Consider the following 19,113-nt stretch of genomic DNA (forward strand, 5'->3'; position numbering starts at 1 on the left):
CGGGCGCGACACTGAGGGTTGCGATCCCGTTGCCGGTCCCCGGTCCGGTACGGGCGCGACACTGAGGGTTGCGATCCGTTGCCGGACACGGAAAAAGACAAAAAGACAAAAAAAAAAAAGAGCATACGTGAATGAGAGAGCTGGTTGGCCCCCTCAGCACACTCGCAGGGATTCGTTTATGCAAGAACTAGCTATCCCTTAGGAAAGCAGAGCCCTGAGGAAGTGGAACATCGAACAGATAAGTTCAGGCCAAGATGGAGAAGAGCAGGAAAGTTCCGCACTTGGGACAGTGCCCACAAAGGGTAAGTCCAGGAGGATTTCTGGGAAGCCATCAGTCACGCAGAGGCGTGGGAGCCTGGGAGGGAGCTTCTGGAGTTGGGTCAAGGGCTCCCAGGTGAGGCAGGCCGGCCTCTTGCTATACCCAAAAAAGCAGGTGTGACCCAGTCGGGCAAAGATCCTTCACGGTCAGAGAAGGAGGTTGAGGGAGACCCCTCCTCAGTCCCTTCAGCTCTGAGGGTCTCAAAAGCTGGTGATGAGAGGCCAAGTTGGCATTTGAGAGGACAGGACATGGTCTTCAGCCACCGATTCCCTTCACATGCCCTCTGCTTTCCAGCTACTGCGCAGGAAACGTAAAATGAAAACCTCCCAGCCCTCCCTGACTTCTCTGAGAAAACCCAGCAGGCCATTCACAAGAGGGCCTATCGCACGATGTGATGTTTGGCTTAATGCAGACTTTCCCAAACAATCAAGCAACAGATAAGGTTGGAGGAGAGGCTCTGAGCTGAGAACCGCCCCCAGCTCTGCTTGAGAGCCCTGGGCAGTCTGTCCCCTGCCCTGGCAGCCAGGAACCCAGGACCCTGCCAGGGAGGGAGCAGAAGGCAGGTGGGCCTTGTGCAGGAGGAGACACAAGGAGGGAGCAGAACCTCAAGGCTCCAGGAGGATTCCCCACAGCGCTGTCAAGAGTCTGAAGGGTCACTTGCCTTGAAGGGAGAAGCAACTGCATTTCAGAGCACCTAGTGCTTGTCAGGGCCTGGCTCTTCACGGAATTTCCCATATGACCTTGTCCCTAAACCTCAGAACCCAGCAGTCCCCAGGGGAAGTCTTAAAGCCCCCTAAGAAGCTGATCGCAGGACAGAGCCCTGGGAGAAATACTGGCCGAGCGCCTACAGTGCATCGGCCACGTGCGGTGGTGCATCCTGCGCTCCCTTTCTCCTTCCCATCAGCTCCGGGTTCTGCCTGCTCCTCAATTCCCTACCCAGTGGCCACCACCTTCCCCCTTTCTTGTGATTTCTACCAGCAATTTTTATGTTAAGGATTTTTCCTGCTAAGCACCATGGGGAAACACAAGGGAAATTTGCCATCAGAAAGAAGTTCCAGCAAGACCACACAGTGTTAGTCATCCCTGCAGAGCAAGTGGGGCTAGGCCCAGCCTTCCCTCTGACCCCCCGTCCCAGACAGTCCCAGGACCCTCCCAAGCTCTGGAGCCAGCCACTCCCGGAGGGGGCTGGGGTGGGTGCTGGACCGAGTAACTCAGGTAGGCCTGCTACGAGGTGAGGCCCCTGTCCCCCTAACTTGTTTCAGAACCTGCTTCCTGGTCTTCATTCTGGTCACCTGGGACCTCTAGATGAGGGAGACCCTTCTCGGTGTGGCTCCCAGAACTCCCCCCCAAGCACTGACTTAGCAGAAGCCTCCTCTGGCTCTCCTAGGGGATCTGCAGCCCTGCGCCTGGGAGGCAGGAAAACTCCAGAAGCAGATACCAGTGTAGAAGGAGAGGGACCACTGTGTGCTGCAGAGTATTTCACTGTATGGACATAATCACAATTATTTACCAGTCCCCTTCTTGGTGGACGTCCAAGTTACTTTCAATCTTTTGCTCTAGCACTAGTGCAGGAAATAGTGTACATGTGTCATATGGCATGTGTGTGGGTATATGTGAAGATAAATTCCTAGAAGTAGTATTGTTGGGTCAGAGGGTGTGTGTGTTTATAATGTTGATAATTATCACCAAGTTGCCATCCACTGAGTTATACCAGCTTGTATTTCCACAAGCGCTACATTTGCAGACACATCCATTATAGTTTTGTCCCCTCTGGTGAGAGAGTTGTGTGCAGGGTGGTATCCATGTCCCCCTCACTCTTAACCTTTTCAAGGTCATGTGCACCAAGGTGCCTTGCAGACCAGTTACCTCTCTGGGTGAGCCCTTTCCCTCTTGCAGACTCACCCAGCTGATCAGGGATTCTCCCTGCCTCCCCAAGCCTGTTTATTAGCAGATATTTTTCGAGGGCTTGCTATGTGCCAGGCACTGTGCCAGGTGCTGGGGGCTGCAGAGGCCCTGCCCTCATGGGACTTGCCCTTTAGTTGGGGGACAGGCAGGAGATGATACATCCAGGGCCATTAACAGGAATAAGCTCTGAGGCAGATGGGTGTGATCAGTTACACAACAGCTGGTCAGGGAGGAGTGTCTGATGAGGGGGTGTCTGTGCCCTGAGTAGGTAATGGAGTGAGGTCTGTGGACACAGAGTGGCCGAGAATTCCCAGTGACAAGAGTGCAGAGGCCCAGGAGTGGAAATGTCAGTGCCTGTCACACCGCTCCCTCCCTGGAGTGCCCCTTGCCTTCCACCTGCTCATCACTTGAGCAGTTCAAGGCCCACTTCTGCTCACTCATCCCAAAATGATTATGGCATGTTAGCTACAAGCCTGGTTCTAAGCCCAGTTCTGACTGAGATCCTGAGAGGAACAAGGTCTGGTCCTTGAGAGCATCTCTGGCCCATGGAGCACCCACATTCCAGCCCCTGCTCTCCTGCAGCCCTAATGGCCCATACTCACTTGGCATCTAGCAAAGGCTGGATCTCCAGCTCCCTGGAGTGAAAGCTGTGGCTCCTGCTGGGTGGGCCCTCAGCTGGGCGATGGATGCATGTGACCAGAGAAGGGAAGGACAAGGAAGTGACGAATCTGGGTTTCGAGCCAGCAGTATGAGCATCCCCTAGGCCATGCGTGATTTCACCTCTCCTTCCTGACTGTGTCACGCCCAGGCCGAAGCGCTGGCACCTGCTTTCAGTCCAGGGAGGAGGACGCTCACCCTCCAAGTGCCTTCCTCTTGCACCCTCATCTCGCCCTCCAGCCTGCTCTGCCTTCTGGAAAAGCAAGAGAACAATGCAGAAGTCAGATCAACCAACGTCAGTGAATCCCCACTGTGGTCAGGTGCTTGCTAGATGTTAAAGGGCAGCAGAGAGGAACACAGCGCCACCCCTACCTTCAAGAAGCCGACAGTTCTCGCTGGAAAGAGTCTTCTGGCTTGTGTGGAGTGCCACCGAGTGGGCGCTAAAGCTGGGGAGTGCCTAGGGGGTGAGAAGCAGGGCAGGCGCCGTGGGGAACGTTTCAGGGAGCAGCTGGGAAGTGACCTGGCCCTGAAGGACTGAGGATGGAGAGCTGGGATGGAGACCCCAGGGACAGAAAAGCCACTTGGATCCCAAACACCAACTGCAGAGTTTGGGCCTTTATCCTGGATTAGGGGAAGTCTCGGAAACCCATTGCTTTGTAGCCAGGGAGGGCCTGCGGGAGACTTTACTATTCCTGCCTTCGTTATCATTATTGTTATTCTCACCTTCCCCATCCACTCCAGAGACAATTGTGTGCAAGCCTAAGTCCTCCCATGGTGTGCCTCTCTGCTGCCACATCTGGCCCGGTCTCCCGGCGTCCCCCCTTCCCTCCCACAGCAGACAGAACAGTCCACTTAAAACACAAGGCGGGCCCTGTCCCTCTTCTGCTCAAAGCTCTCGTGTTGCTCAGAGTAAAACCTGGAGTCTTGCCCTGGCCTGCGAGGCCTGACGGCCCTGGGCCTGCTGTCTCCCTGACCTCGTTTCCTGAGACTCCGGCCTCCTCCACAGGCCGAGCCACACCCTCCCTAGAGCTCTCCCCAGGCCTGGCTCATCGACCACCCTAGCCACTAAACCAGTGCCCCTGACACCCATACCCAAAGCCACTTCTTTATTAGATTTATTATTAATGTTATTTTTGATTGACAAGTTATAATCGTGTACATTTATGGGGTACAATGTGGTCTTTTGATATATGTACACAATGTGGAATGATTATGTCAAGCAAACAGATCCATCACCTCACTTACCAACCTCACTTTTCATCACAGTGCTGACCACCATCTGACATAAGTATTTATTGGTTTACTGTCCGCACCTCCAGCCCTTGGAGCAGGACTAGGTCTGTGTGGTCTCTGCAGTGAACAGTGCTGGGCCAGAGGCAGGTGCTCAACAAATATTTGTGAAGTGAACAAGCCACCAATTTTTATTTATTTACTTTTTGGGGGTGTAAATCTGTGCTGCTCTTAAAATGCCATATCAGCATCTCTTACAGTGTGGTCAAGGAGCTTTGACACCAGACTGGGGAGGCTGTGTTGACATCAGATAGGCTGAGTCTATTGTCTGATTGGTCTATACTGACTTCAAGGTTATGAAAATTGTGGGAAGGTTGTTCTTAGGTTTTACATATTATGTAAGATTTTTCATTCTTTCCACATTCCGCTTAATATTTATTGAGTACCTACTATACAAGTTCGAAGATTTCTATAGATGAAATGTCCCAAAATGTTTCTCCATAAAAACAGCAAATCACCTCTGTGTGAATTGAGTTAGATGTTGGCTCTATGAGATGTTGTTGGGCTCCCTTGAGTTGTGGGTTAAGAGTTAACTGTGGGCTGACCTGGGCCCCTGTGACTCAGTGATGCTGCCGCACAAGCCCTGGGACTTGGCAGCTGTTGGATTTGCCTCATGACAGAGCTGCCTCTAGGACCTGCACTTCCTGAGCAGGATGGTGGCATGGGGTAGGAAGATCACTCTGGCCAGCTGTGTACAGATGGGTCACAGGGGAAGGGAGTGGGCTGGGGGAGATGCGGCAGGAAGCCGGGGGCAGCTGTTGGATTTGCCTCATGACAGAGCTGCCTCTAGGACCTGCACTTCCTGAGCAGGATGGTGGCATGGGGTAGGAAGATCACTCTGGCCAGCTGTGTACAGATGGGTCACAGGGGAAGGGAGTGGGCTGGGGGAGATGCGGCAGGAAGCCGGGCAGTCCCCGACAGGTGAAGCAGCAGGCTTCACCTTCAGGTGAGGCCAGAGGTCCTGGAGCCGGGGGACTAAGACGTTTTGGAGACATTTCAGAGGAAAACAAGCAGAATCTGTTACCTCCTTGGTTATGGGTAATGAGGGCAAAGGAAAACGACAGTGGTTCTGAGCTGGAGGTAACTGGGAGTGCTTTGAGACAAAGACCGTAAAGAAGAAAGAGAAGCCCCATGGGTGTGGGAAGGTCCATACTGGCTAGTCAGGTGTGGGGTCATCTGAGAACCATGATGGTCAACAGGGCAGGAAAGGATGGAATTGAGAAGAGCAGAATGCTGAGGATAGATATTTGGGGAGCAAAATACTAGGGGAACATCAGCATTAGGAACTGGGAGGAGGAACGTTAGCCAGCAAAGGTGACAGTGGAAGTAGGGGGCCTGCAAGGTTTGGGGGGAACAGGATGCAAGAGCTTCTTGGAGGCCAGAGTTTCACCTACTTGGTGGCCAGCACATCATTGCTGCTGGGGGCTTAAGAGAGAGTGAATCAGAAAATGGGAAGTACCAAGTGTCCGTGAGGACATGGAGCAATCGGAACCCTCAGGCATCACTGGCGAGAATGTGAAATGGTGTAGCCACTGTGGAGAACAGTCTTGCAGTTACTCAAAAAGTGGAATTTAGAGTTACCGTATGACCCAGTATTTCCATTCCTAGGTATCTACCCGAGGGAAGTGAAAGCAGGCATCCTGTAAAAACTTGTACACACATGTTTATAGCAACGTTGTTTGTAAGAGACATGAAGTAGAAACAACCCAAATGTCCATCAGCTGGTGAATGGATAAGCAAAATGTGGTATGTCCATACAATGGAGTACTATTCAGTCATGAAAAGCAATGAAGTACTAGTATATGCTCCTGCCTGAATGAACCCTGCAAACATTGTGTTAAGTGAAAGAAGCCAACCACAAAAGTCCACATATTGTGCTCTCATTTATATGAAATGTCCAGCACAGGCAATCCATAGAGACAGGAAGTAGATTAGGGGCTGGAGTGAGAAGAGAGTGGGGCATGACCACAAATGGTTCTGGGGTTTCTTGGGGATGATGAAAATGTTCTGAAATTAAATAATGGTGATGGTTGCACAACTCTGTGAAGATCCTAGAAACCAGTGAATTATGTATTTAAAATGATGAATTTTATGTTTTGTGAATTACATCTCAATTTAAAGAGAGAGACAGATTGAAAATGAGCCATGCAGGTGTAGGGAAGCCTGGACTGGTGCATGGGACATGGCCAGACCAGGCATTAGGAAGCTTGGTCATGGCCTTGGTTAGGAAGCAGTTCTGGACTCTGGGTAAGTCCACGCAGCTGTGGTTTTCAAAGTTTACAGTACTGGGCCAGTGGAGAAGAGTGTTTTGGTTACTGGACATCCTCTGATGGCCAGAACCCAGGGGTGCCCTAGTCAATGGCTGAGCCTCCTCTCACGTGGGGGAGTCACCAATCAGATGTCTTTCAGCTAATTTCATTTCCCTGAGGGTTTTCGCTGACCAGTTGTTAACAGTGGATGATCCCAGCACGCTAACCGCAGCTTTTAAACCCGTTGCAGCCTGCTCTGCGATCTCCTCTAACCAATGTGTTGTGAGCTGGCCAGGGGCTCAATACAGCAGGATTGCAATGTCCTCCAGCTGCTCAGAGCCCAGCAGAGAAATCGCTGCTTCCTGGTGCAGTTTTCTTTCTGCTCTCTGACTTCTGAAGGCTGTTGCTCTGGCCCACCCTTGGAGATGTTTGCTGCAAGCTGTATCAGGGCTGGGTCTAGAGTAAGGAGGCTGCAGGAGGCTGGCAGCAGGCTTGCTGCTCTAAGTGGTATTCTCTGCCCCTCCTTCCCACAGCTCTTGCAATCTCAGGATGTGAAGGAAGACGCAGTACTGTGCTGTTCTATGGAGGTAAGTAGTGGGGCTCAGACATCCCCAACCCTCACCCAGTGTGTCCCGCATGCCTTGACAGTTGTGGGGGTACAGGGGTTGTTGGAAGCAACCATGAGTCCAGGGGAAAGATTTGTCTAGCTAGGCTGGTGGGGGATGGCTTCGTGAGTGGACGTGGACTTCTGTGCCCAGAATTGTCCACCCCCAACGAGGGTAAGTGCTGATGGTGAGGGCAGCCCACCACTGACTGGAATGAGAGAGAACAGGTTCTCTAGGAAGATAGATAGAGGGCTGGCCCACTTGTCTCTGCTCACAAGACCACCTGTTCCTTGGATCAGGCGTACTATGCAAATGGCTTAAGAAATTCCAGGTGGCGCCCGGCCCCCAAACATCTCCCTTTGCTTTGGTGGCCTGGGGTTTGGGGAAGATGCCTTATGCTCGAATCCCACATGCTGGCACTGCCCATTCCAAAGCAGCCCCCGTTCCCAAGCTGTGGCCACTGCTCACTGAAACCTACTCTGGAATCTTCCTTGAGAGGCCTGGCTCTGGTGTCATCACTGGGGCAGATCTTTGCCCTCTACAAACAGCCCAGGGTCATCCAGAGTGAAGTGCAGGGAGGAGAGGGGCTTTCAGCACGTGGACCCAGGCCTCTCAGGGCTCTCATGAGCACACCTCTCAGGTGGCCTCTGCCTCCAGATACCAAGGTCATGCCCAAGGAGCTCGGAGGCCAGAAATACTGGGAGCCCAGACAGCAGCCTTAGGTCAGTGGGATGGTCACTCATTTCATTCATTGGGCTCCAGATGGTCATCTACATGTGGCTTAGGACTGGTGGAGATGGGGAGAAGTAGAATGCATGGTCCCTGCCTTCACGCTGCTTCTCGTCTGGTCAGGGATAGATCACACACACACACACACACACACACACACACACACACACACACACACACACAGTTGGGCAGTGTATGGAATAAGTGTGGGTCCAGAGCACGCATCCCTGAGAAGTCAGGGGAGAAGCATCAGGGATGGCCGGGGAGGGCATGGCAGGTTGAGGAAGGCTTTGTGAAGAGGGTAGAACCCTGCAAAATGGGTGGGGCAGAGATGGGGATTGAGATTATATGAAGAGAGTGGGGGGGGGGTTGCTGTCTGGGAGTGTACTGATCCGGAAAGGTTGGGGCTCCTTCTCCCCACAGTCTTTTTGGGATTATTGGGGGCTCTCTTGAGGGCAGGCCCCAGCTGGACTTCTGCCCCAGTTCATATTTCTCTCCTCCCCTCATGTCACAAGTGTGGGCAGAGGTCAGTTCTAGGGCCTGGGAGGTAGAATTGGGCAGGAAAGAAGAGAAGAGAGCGAGAAATAGGAGACCTCATCCCTGTTCTCAGGTTCCACAGGGGCACAGGCAGGTAATAATGACTAAGCTCATTTCCACAGGGACACCCTAGCAAGTGAAAATTAACACAGTGCCACCTGATCACCAACAGGAGCAGATCACAGAGCCATGTAAGGGTGTGGGTATAGTCAGGGAAGGCTTCCTGTAAGAGGGGAGGCTCTTAGATGAAAGGAGCAAGAGGCACATTCCAGGTGAGGGCTCTTCCAGGCCTGGGCAGCAGGCGATGTTCTGATCCCTCTCATTCCCACTGACAGGTTGGCTGTTAAATGCGGGATCTCATAGTTGGCTCTTCCTACCCCCCAGCTTCCCTGTCCTCCTTTTCCTCCAGGCAGGAAGCCTGGGCTGGCAAGTCCCTGAGACAAGCCAGCTATTTCCTGTCCCTGAACCTATCCCACCTAACCAAAGTGGTCAGGGGGCCCTTGTGGGGCCCATGGCCTGTCCTAATGCTCGCTTGTCTGTCCGCAGCTGCAGAGTACAGGCCGGCTGCTGGAGGAACAGCTGCCCGAGATGATGACAGAGCTCCTGGCCAGCGCCCGGGACAAGATGCTGTGTCCCTCGGAGTCCATGCTCACCCGGTCACTGCTCCTGGAGGTCATCGAGCTCCATGCCAACAGCTGGAACCCTCTGACGCCCCCCATCACGCAGTACTACAACAGAACCATCCAGAAACTAACAGCCTGACAGCCAGGGGGCCTGGCGGGCGGCCCATGGGCAGCTGGGGCCCTGGTGTGCAGGGCCAGATGGACAGGCGGGAGGACAAGGGTGGCCCTGGTGGGAGAAAGAAATGGGGAGGAGGAAGGCAGGCCAAGTCGGTGGCCGGTCCAGAGCCAGACGGGGAAGGGATCAAATCCCTAAGAGAAACCGTCTCCCCGCCAAGGAGCCCCCAGCCCGAGCATGTGTCAGCTCACACCAGTAAGGGAAGCATGTTTCTCATGGTGGCCCTGCCCCCCCCCCACTCCACCCCCTCCCATCAAGCCCACCCCAGCAGAGCTTCATGCAAGGGGATCTCATCTCTGTGACTCCTTAGTAGCCTCGCACACCGGGGTACCACTTGGGGCAGAAAGGACCTTGCAAGGCTGCAAAAGTGGGTCGACACGGGGCTCTCATTGTTCCCTCATGCTGTCAGCCACAGTGGCCAACTGGCAGCAGGCGACGTGTAGCAGATGTCCGGGAGGACAAAGGCAGGCACGGTCCCCACCAGCCGCCCATAATTGACGGCCTTTGTCAGCCACCGCGGAGCTGGGGGGCGGCAATTCTCTAACCTTCACGCTCCACCCTCCAGGCTTCGGTTCCTCCCCCCTCCAGCCCCCAGCCTCAGCCTCGGGGGTGGCGAGCGGGGGGCAATGGGCTTTGCAGGTCTGCTTGCACTCTTTTGTTTTATTGTGTTTTATTTTTCAAAAGTTGGTTGCTTTGAAGTCTCTTCTCTCAATGAAAATGCCCTCTATGTGATCACACAGTCAGCACCGCAAGGACCCCCTGATTAGTGGGAGATCAAACCCGGCCCCCTCTGGAAGGATTCTAGCCACAGACAGCTTGCCAGTAGCCAATTAGGGTAATTGGAAACTTCTGCCCCGGCAGGGGTCCCCACTGGAATCCTGTGTTCCTGGCCACCGGCCTCCAGCGCCTCTGCTCTCTTGCTGTCTCTCAAAGGGGTGATACTGTCGCCACTGGTCCTGGCCCCAGGGTCTTATGGCGAACAGGGCCCGGAAGGAGGCTAGCAAATTAAAATCAAAATGTTAGGTGGTGTTTCCTGGCTCCACATGCAGATCTCAGTGGGAGAAGAGCCGGAGGCTGCCTGGCCCCTTGGGACTTGGAGGTTTAGCTAATAGGCTGTGTCGCTGCCCCAGCCTCATCCCAGGCAGACTGTTGGGAAAGGGTTGAATTCATTGAGTCATGAGCCGGACAGTCAGGTGACCAGGCAGGGCCACCAGATGGAGCTTTCTAGGCTGGATACGAAGCGCGGGTATCTTGGGAGGTCCCAGTCCTGGGGAGCAGCCCTTTTGTGCTGGCCAGAGAGAAGGACGTGGGTCAAGCTCTGGGAGACTGGCTCCATCTCTGGGGTCTGGAGCCCACACTGATGAGCCCCCAGAAAATGATATCACAGCCCTGCCGCTTCCTTATTTACTCCTTTATTGAGGTCCCACCCTAGGTCAGATCGGAGGCTCCTCCTAGCCTCCTGGTCCAAATCAGACCGGCCAGGAGACAGGTGGGGTGCGGAGAAGGTTCCCGAGCTCTCCCTAGCTTTCCCACTGGCTGCAACCTGCCTCCAAGCCCCAGCATGGTAACTTACACCAGTTCCCAAAAAGAGTTATTGCGGACAAGGTGTGAGAGCACAGGTTTACCTGAAACAGGGCAGTGGCTCTGCCAAGAAACCCCACTGCCCCTGCTCCCGCCCTCACGCACCTACCCTTCCCGAGCTTCCTCAAGCCTCTCCTTCCTGCCTGTCCTCCCACCGGCACCTGGGACCCAGCCTGGGGCCTGGGAATACCAGAAGCCCCACAGGAGGCCTTGAGGGAAGAGCTGGGCTGATGTTAGGGGGCTCAGAGAGGCCACCGGGGAAATCCCACAGCCCAGCCAGATGAGCACAGCCCTCAGAGAGCCGCCCTGTGCTTACACAGGCCCTGCTTCCCTAAGTGCACGTGGGGGGCGTGTGTGCGTGTGCATGTGTGTGTGTGCACACGTGTGTGTGTGCGTGTGCACGCGTGCATGTGCGTGTGCATGTGTGTGTGTGCACACGTGTGTGTGTGCGTGTGCACGCGTGCATGTGCGTGTGCATGTGTGTGTGCACGCGTGTGTGTGCATGTGTGCGTCTTACTCGCATATCTACTAAGAACAAAGCAGGGCACAGGAAGAGAGAGGCCTGGAAGTGGGGGCTCCGGTCACAGTGGAAGCAGGGGAGTGGGGTCTCCTAGACCCTACCGTGGGCTCAGGAGCAAGCCTCATGAAGGGGGCCCCCCAACGCTGTGTGTGCAGGGGGCTGATGCTCCCTGTGGAAGCAAAGACAGGAGCACTGTGGGCGTGTGGGGACTGACACACCTTCCTCCTAATGGCCCTCCTCGGTGGTCATGCCTCAGGGCCAACCCCTCCTCAGCCGTTAGGGCCAGAGTGTGAAGAAGTGGGATATAAATATGTATACATATATAAATATATTTTTAATTACGTGTCATGTCACAGTGGCTCCAGACATACAGTTTGCCTAGTTTATTCCATTGCTTGAAAGAGCTTTCTGGCCAATCTGAATAACACTTTCAGCTGTTTTTCTAAATGCAGGTTGCTGGTACCTTTTCAGACATGGAAGGAAAACGTTCCAAAGAAATTTTTTTTAAAGAAACAACAGTAAAGCCTAAATTTTGAGACTGTGAGGCAGCTTCCATGGGAAACTACTCAGACAGGAACTGGGGGGCAGAAGTGGGCACCCCACAGAATGTGTTTGACGGGAGGCAAAGCTGGGTACTGCATTTCTAAGGGCTGGGTTGTTTCCCCGCTGGCCCGCAGTTCTTGGCGCGGCGAGAGGCACAGGCCAGCTATCTGATGCCGATCCTGTCTCCATCTTTCCCCCTGCCCATCAGGATGAGTCAGTCATTGTTTTCCTCTAAGGCAGCCTGCTTCCCACGGTCCTGCTCCCCATGGCCTGCAGACTTCGCCCAAGCTCTGGGACCACAGCCTCCATAAAGCTCCCAACCTCCCCTGGACAAGGCCAGGGCCCCCACCCCATACTCATGGGGAGTGTTCCCCCCAAACCCAGCTTCGCCTGTTCGTCCTTCCTTAACCAGTCTGTAAACCGTTATGGTTTGGGGATTGTCCTGTCCATCCACGTAAATGTAAATGTTGGTCGAGTCGGTATTTATTCTAATTTTTATTTTATTTTCTCTGAGGGATGGGGGGGGGTATGGGAACTGTACCACTGATCACGCTCTGGGCAGCTGCAGGGGTGGGGGCCCAGACAGCCAGGTGGAGTAGCCCCAGGGGGCCACCCCAGACGCTGGCCTCCGGGAAGCCAATCCCAGTCTGTTACCCGGCATCAGAATCGGGCCAGTGTTCCTTGTCTGGTGGACTCCCGTGGCCTGCCCATGGTGTTGTGTCACTCAGCTGCCGGGCAGTCTGTTAGGAAACCTCTGGCTGGGCCTTTGAGGACATGGGTCAGAGAGAAGACAACTTTCGTCCGCCCGGGACACTTGCACGGAAGGGCTGGCCACCTCACCTGAGCCAGCTGCAAGCCGGACCACAGGACCTACCTCCCTGGAGCAGGGGCCTGGGGCTTCCCGCCAAAGCTGCAGAGAATCCTGCTCATGTGACTGCCTTCCCTCCATCGGTATGTCCTGCTTTCCAGCTGAACCCAAACTACAAGTGGGTTTAAAAAATAAACAATACCAAAAACGAAAATGCCCCGAGTCTGTTCTTTGTGTGTTCAGCCAAGGAAATGTTTCCCAAAGGTGTTGTGCCTCAGCTGGTGCCGGCAGGGACCTCAGAGGAGCCCCTGCCCAGGCGATGAGCTAACAAGAAGAGTCCCCACAGTTGGCCACTGTACAGAGCACGGGCAGGGTCTGGGGCCTCTCTGTGAAGGAGTTGGTCCAGGAGAACATGGGTGAAGACGCATGCCCCCGAAAGCAGGAACTGTGGCCTATCTGAGGTGGTATAATTAGGTCAGTTTTGCACTGAAGGTTTGGTTTACTGCATGTTTAACCACCCCCCAAACCTACCCTTTCCCCAGAAATGTCACTGTGGCATTTGGCAAAGACTCATTTTAAGAAGATTGAGACTTGGACCTCACAGCTTCCCAAAGTCAGCAGCAAGTGGCTGTCTAGTCCCAGCTGATCAAATGAGTCTTTCATCAAAGGGTCCCCAAAGGGCCTGGTGATTTATTTTCCTGTGATAACATGTCCCTCGTTTTGCACAATCCCTCCCAAGACAAGGCATTGGGGACACTGCCTCCTGGTAACACTCGCCCCTTGGGGATTCTTTCTGGTTAGAACTTGCTAGTCTTTCGGCTCCCCAGGGTGGCGACCAGCACACGCAGTCCTTCATACCTCCCTGGCCTGGCCAAGATGGTGTCCAGGGCAGCCCAGGAGCCTGGTGAAGGCATGTTGAGATTTGGTCACTGCCCGCTACCAAGTCTCACCCCCACCGTGACACTGCACGGGAGCAGCCAAAAGTAGTACACAGATTGGGTAGAGGGAGATAGTGTGTTAATTTAACAATTGAGATATTAATCAAGTCAAATTTTGCACAAAAATGCAAGAGTAGGGGCAGAAACTGGGGGTCAGAATGAAAGGTGTTTAAAGGTAGAGGATGGGGGGTAAGGGGACGTCGTATCAAACACTTCACCAAAGGGAGAGGAGATTTTACTAGGTGATTTAGTCCTGCTTCCAGAAGGTTCTAAATTACTGAATACTGTGAAACACATTACCCAAATAATAAATGTTTTAATCCTGCATTTCATGATCCTCTCTGCTGATACACGTTTTCTGCCGTTTTGAGAGTGGGTTACAGTAGTACAGGGTTGGGGCCGGCCCGGTGGCGCACTGCTACAGTGTGCTGCCTGGGAGCGTGGCGGCGCTCCCGCCGAGGGTTCGGATCCCACATTCAGACCGGCCGCTCACTGGCTGAGCAAGGAGTGGGAGCAACACCGAGGGATGCGATCCGTTGCCCGTCCCGGTCTGGTATGGGCGCGACACTGAGGGTTGTGATCCGTTGCCGGTCACGAAAAAAGACAAAAAGGAAAAAAAAAAAAACAATAGTACAGGGTCAATGCAAGGGAGAAAGGGGAAGACTATTTATTGTGGATGAACAAACTAGCACACACTTACATACTCTCCACAGTGGCTTATAAGGGCCTTTTAGGTACCGAGGCAAAGACCTCAGAGAGGGAAGGGATGGAGCAGTTGGAAGGGAAAGTAGTGCACAAGCCTTTGTAGCAATTTTCTCTCTTATTCCCACAATTCCCCAATAGCTAAAGAGCCCTGAATACACTGTCTACTTGGTCCAATGAAGTAGGCAGGATGAGTGGTTTTGATTCCCATTTTACAGATGAGCCAAAGGCTGCTTAGTGGCAGAGCCAGGGCCGGGATGAAGCCAAGCGCCCTTTCCACTAGCCCAGAAAGCGAGTGGACCCTTCCACCCCCTCTGCCCTCTGCCCACTGCAGGCACCGCCCTGGGGAGCCGGCCAGTCACAGCAGCCAGACAAAAGGAGCCGCCAGCTGCCTGCTGAGACTCGGCGGTGGGCAGGCTACGTGGTCTTCCCTCTGTGGAAACTAGGACCGTAATGAAATACTTCATATCAAGCAATTGGGGGGGGGGGTCAGGAGAAAGAGCAACGTTGCAAAGTTTGGTTCTGTTATATAAAAGAATCGATCATAATAGGTATAATGTGTCCTGTTACATTCAATTTCCTCCAGATCAGTGGTTCTCAGGTGGGTGGGAGGTGAGGGAGACCCTCGCAGGCAGGGTGTATCAAGGGGCAGAGGCAATATCCAAATTGCCAAGGAACTTTGTTAAACCACATATGGAAACTGGACACACATACACACCAAAATTTTCAGAATTCTGACCAAAGGGAGCCCCTCTTCTTACTGGTGGGCATGTGCCATACCTTCAGTGGGGTGCAGGAGAAGAAAAGTCGAGAGCCACGATCCACCACCCCATGAACATAGCTTAATGTGACCATGAAGAACTGTTCCAAGTAACGCAGAATTCATGTCCAGGACCAGCGGGCCACATTGTTGCGTTCCTCAGTTTGCAGTGTTGGGGTCTGCCATGCCGGCTGGAATGAGACTGGCCAGCACATTTGCCATGGGAGGAAAGGGCTCCAGGAAATCTCTGGAGTGTGGGACAGAATATATTCCACAGACTCAGGGCTGCGTTACGACATTCACGGGCCCTAGACACTTGCCTCCATAGGCCCCTCCTCCACAAAAAAACAAAAATTGTATTTTATGACTACGTTGGCATAAAGACAAGTTTATTGATACTACTTACTAAAACGTTTTCTTCAACCTAGAAGTTCATTTTTTAATTCTGATTTTAAAACAAATTAAAACATTTTGTGAGCCCCTAAAAGCATCATGTGCCTGTCTTAGTCCATTCGGGCTGCTATAACAAAGTACTATCAACCGGGTGGCTTTTATTTCTCGTGGTCTGGAGGCTAAAAGTCTGAGATCAGGGTGCCTGCGTGGTTGGGTTCTGGCGGGAGCCCTCTCCTGGGCTGCAGACTGCCAATTTGTATCTTCATGTGGCAGAAAGAGGGTGAGAGTGTTCTCTGAGGTCTCTTTTGTTTATAAGAGAGCTAACCTCATTCTGGAGGACTCCATCCTGATCACCCCCCCCCCCAAAGATCCCACCTCCTAATACCATGATATTGGAGGTTAGGATTTCAACATATGAATTTTGGGCGGACACAGCATTCAGTCCATAGCAGCGTCCTAGGGTGGGTATACATTGGCCCCATGTGGGTGTCTTTCCTGAGCAAAATGTCGCACCTTTCCCAGCTGCCCCCCTAACCTCAGGGTGACTTGGGGGGGCAGTCAAAATGGCAGCTCACATTGCCATCTAGCAAGGAAGCAGCTGGCCCACTCTGGAAGCAGAGGCAGTGGTGGCTTCTGCCCCAGACTGACTGCCGGCCAGACAGCCCAGAGTGTGAGCAGAGTGGCTATTTGTCCTGCTGAGGAGACTCTGGCCCCAGAGAGCCCAAATCGTCACCCAGCACTCTCTCCCTACACAGCCTTTCCCCACACATTATCTGGTTGCAGTCTCACCAGAGCCCTGTGAAGGAAGTACGTACAATTCTTACACCCATTTCACAACCAGGAAAACTGAGGTTTAGAGAGCCATCTCACACATTTGTTTCAATGGTGCTTTATAGTTTTCAGATATATGATCTTGTTTGATCCTCACAACAGCCCTGCCAGGTGACAGATACTTTTGATCCCTTCAAGACAGGGAAACAGGCTCAGAGAGACAAGTGGCATTCGCATATCATGTGACATGTAGACACAAAGGCCAGGCCCTGAATTGCTGCTTTCTTAGCCCTGGGATGGGCCTGGTGGATGTGTGTGGGGACCAGGCTGAGGATCTAGGCACCTGGCCTCCAGTACCCAGGGCCACCTTGCGCCTAGTCCTTCATGTATAGGCCTGTGCCCCCTCCTGCCCAGCCATGTGGAGATCACAGTGTCCCCATTTCTGATCAGTCTCTGCTCCACCAGCCTCCCTCTTCACTGAGCACTCCCCTCTGGGTCCCCTGAGTCCCAGGCAGCTCTGTCTCTTGTAAGGCACACAAGCATCCAGGCCATGGGTGTCATTGGCTCCATGTGACAGATGAGGCCTTATAATATAGCCAGGATCTCACAGCTGACCTGAAGCAGAGAGGGATCCAAGGATGTCACTCTCAGCCACCAAACTACTGCCTCTGAGTCTTGTTACCTGTTCCCAGGTTTTTCAAGTGAACTCTCACTTGCACTGGCGGCCGTAGGGATATGAGCAAAGGAGAGGATGCCTTAACTTCTGTGACATGATTGGTCTCCCAGGAAGCTGAAATCCCAGACAGAACACAACCACCCAACTTCTGGATGTGTCCTGGGGCAGGGCTCTGCCTGTGCATCCATGGTGCTGCAGAGACAGCCAGCACCTGGCTCAGACTCCCCACTGGTAACCATGAAGGGCTCGCCAAGCCTTACTTTCCGGTCCCAGGGAGAAAGGACCATTACTTCCCTCCCTTCCCAGGACAAAGCAGGTGAAACACAAATGCCCACCAGGGCCTAATGAGGAAAACCTCCAGTGGGAACTGAGCCAAGCTAGAAAGCTGAAAACAAATGCCCTCTATTCCATTTCCCCCGGATAACAAAAGCTTTGTGAAAGCAGTAGACAGGGCAATTTTTTAGGGGCTTATGTACATACCCAGAACCTTGCAGTTCTATATGCTCTGAAATGTCACTTTTTGTGGCTTAGAGTGTTTGGCCAATCAGTGGAGAGTTCTGTAGCAAACAGTCACACCTACAGAGTTTCAAATCCATATCAACGTCATATCAGCCCCAGTCATCACCAAAGTGATTCTGTGCCATTTGGGAGAAATGTTAACATTTCTTCGTTAGGTGAAAAACTGTGCAGAGGGCTTCGGGAAGACCATCCTTCTGAGACGAGTTGAAAGGAGGCCACTTGTAGGATCCACAGCCAGCTCTGCTCAGTGGGATTCAGGGCATCCCAGGGCTCTGGAAGCCTCTTTCTGCCCCTATTCCTGACACTAGGCCACCTGCCTCAGACACAAGGCACCCAGCCCATTGTGGCACCTCCAGCTCCCAGGGACGAGCGGGGACTCAGATCAGGGCTATTGGACCCCTTGAGGACCCAGAAGAATATACAGGGACACAAAAGTAAACAAAATGGGTGGGAGGGTGGGTTGCAGCCCAGCCAGGTAGTCGGTGCCTTTCCTATGAGGCCGGGGCTGAGGGGGCTGAGGAGGAAGCAATAACTCATGAAGCTCATCGCCAGGGAGGAAAGGGTGCTCAGGGTCCATGTCCATTAACTATTGTCGTGTAGCTCTGGAACTAGCAAGCTTAGCATCTCAGGATGCTAAGGTGTTCACTGTTCCTGCTCACAGGTCTGCAGATGGGTTGGGGTGCAGGTGATCTTGGCTGGCTCTGACCCACACCAAGGCCTCCCTATATAGTGAGAGAGGCAGGGCTCAGCATGCTGTGAGTCACAGCAGTCACAGATGCAGGTGCATGCCTTTGCTTAGTGCCACCTCTTCCAGGAAGCTCTCCCTGACTGCTCCCCCCATCAGGGTTACAGGTGCCCCCTCTGGGCTCCTGCAGCTCCCAGGGATGCTCCCACCATGGTCTTGCTCACTGTGTGTGGCCAAGAGCATGTAGGTGATGGATGGCCAATGACAATGAACTTGACCTCATCCCCACTGCCTCTCCAGCACCTAGCCCAGGGCGCCCTGCTAAACACTCTCAGCACATCATTACCACAGCCCAAGACAGGTGCCAGTTCCACTTTACACAGGAGAGCATGGATGAAGAGAGGGTAATTTGGGCCAGGTCCCAGCACTACAAAGAGGAGGGACAGGATTCTAACAGGGTCCCCTCTGCCTCCAAAGCCCTTGCTGGTGACCCTGACCCTCAAACCTCAGTGTCCCACACACAGCAATAAAGTCAGATAAGTCCACTGAGAAATGGAGACAGTCCCTTTTAGCGACATCTATCAGACTAAGTTTAGAGAGGCTGGGCAAGTCACTCGATCTCTCTGAGCCTTAGTTCATCTACTGAAAATGGGGATACTAATATTTACTTTTCCATCTTGTTGGAAGATTTGCATAAATAGCGCACGCGCTGTTGAGTCCTCCACTAGTGACAGCTCTCTTCCCTCCTAACTGCCAGTCTCTCCCACCTCGCTGGAGGTAATGGTGTGCACTAAAGCCTGTCTGCTCTCCTGCCAGGACCCACTGGGACTGGGGTTGGGGTGCGGTTTGGCTGAATTTCTGAGCACTTTTGAAGTTGGGGCTGGCCAATTAGCTCATTCAGTAGAGCATGGTACTGATAACACCAAGGTCAAGGGTTCAAATCCCCTTACCGGCCCACTGCCAAAAAAAAAAAAATACTTGAAGTTGGGAGTCAGGATGTTGGCCTCACCACCCGCGCTGAGGTGCTAACAGGTGAGCCAAAGAGTCACCCATACTTGACTCCCCAACATACACCCACCAGCTGACCTGGAGCATCCACTGGGCACTTCCTGGGAGATAGAGAAGGAA

General features: G+C 53.2%; 1 protein-coding gene across 1 annotated transcript in view; it reads left to right on the forward strand.

Annotated features, from left to right (window-relative positions):
* Positions 1 to 11,041, forward strand: part of LOC103607366 (CBP80/20-dependent translation initiation factor-like) — a gene marked incomplete at its 5' end in the record, with an annotated part of 46,066 nt that extends 35,025 nt beyond the window's left edge. The window contains 2 exons of the mRNA XM_008591878.1: positions 6,954 to 7,007; positions 8,838 to 11,041. Coding sequence (XP_008590100.1) covers positions 6,954 to 7,007; positions 8,838 to 9,053 — 270 coding nt within the window. The remainder of the gene's footprint in view (positions 1 to 6,953; positions 7,008 to 8,837) is intronic.
* Between the last annotated feature and the right edge of the window lie 8,072 nt (positions 11,042 to 19,113).

Source organism: Galeopterus variegatus, unplaced genomic scaffold (assembly GCF_000696425.1).
Source record: "Galeopterus variegatus unplaced genomic scaffold, G_variegatus-3.0.2 Scaffold7365, whole genome shotgun sequence".
Lineage (NCBI taxonomy): Eukaryota > Metazoa > Chordata > Mammalia > Dermoptera > Cynocephalidae > Galeopterus > Galeopterus variegatus.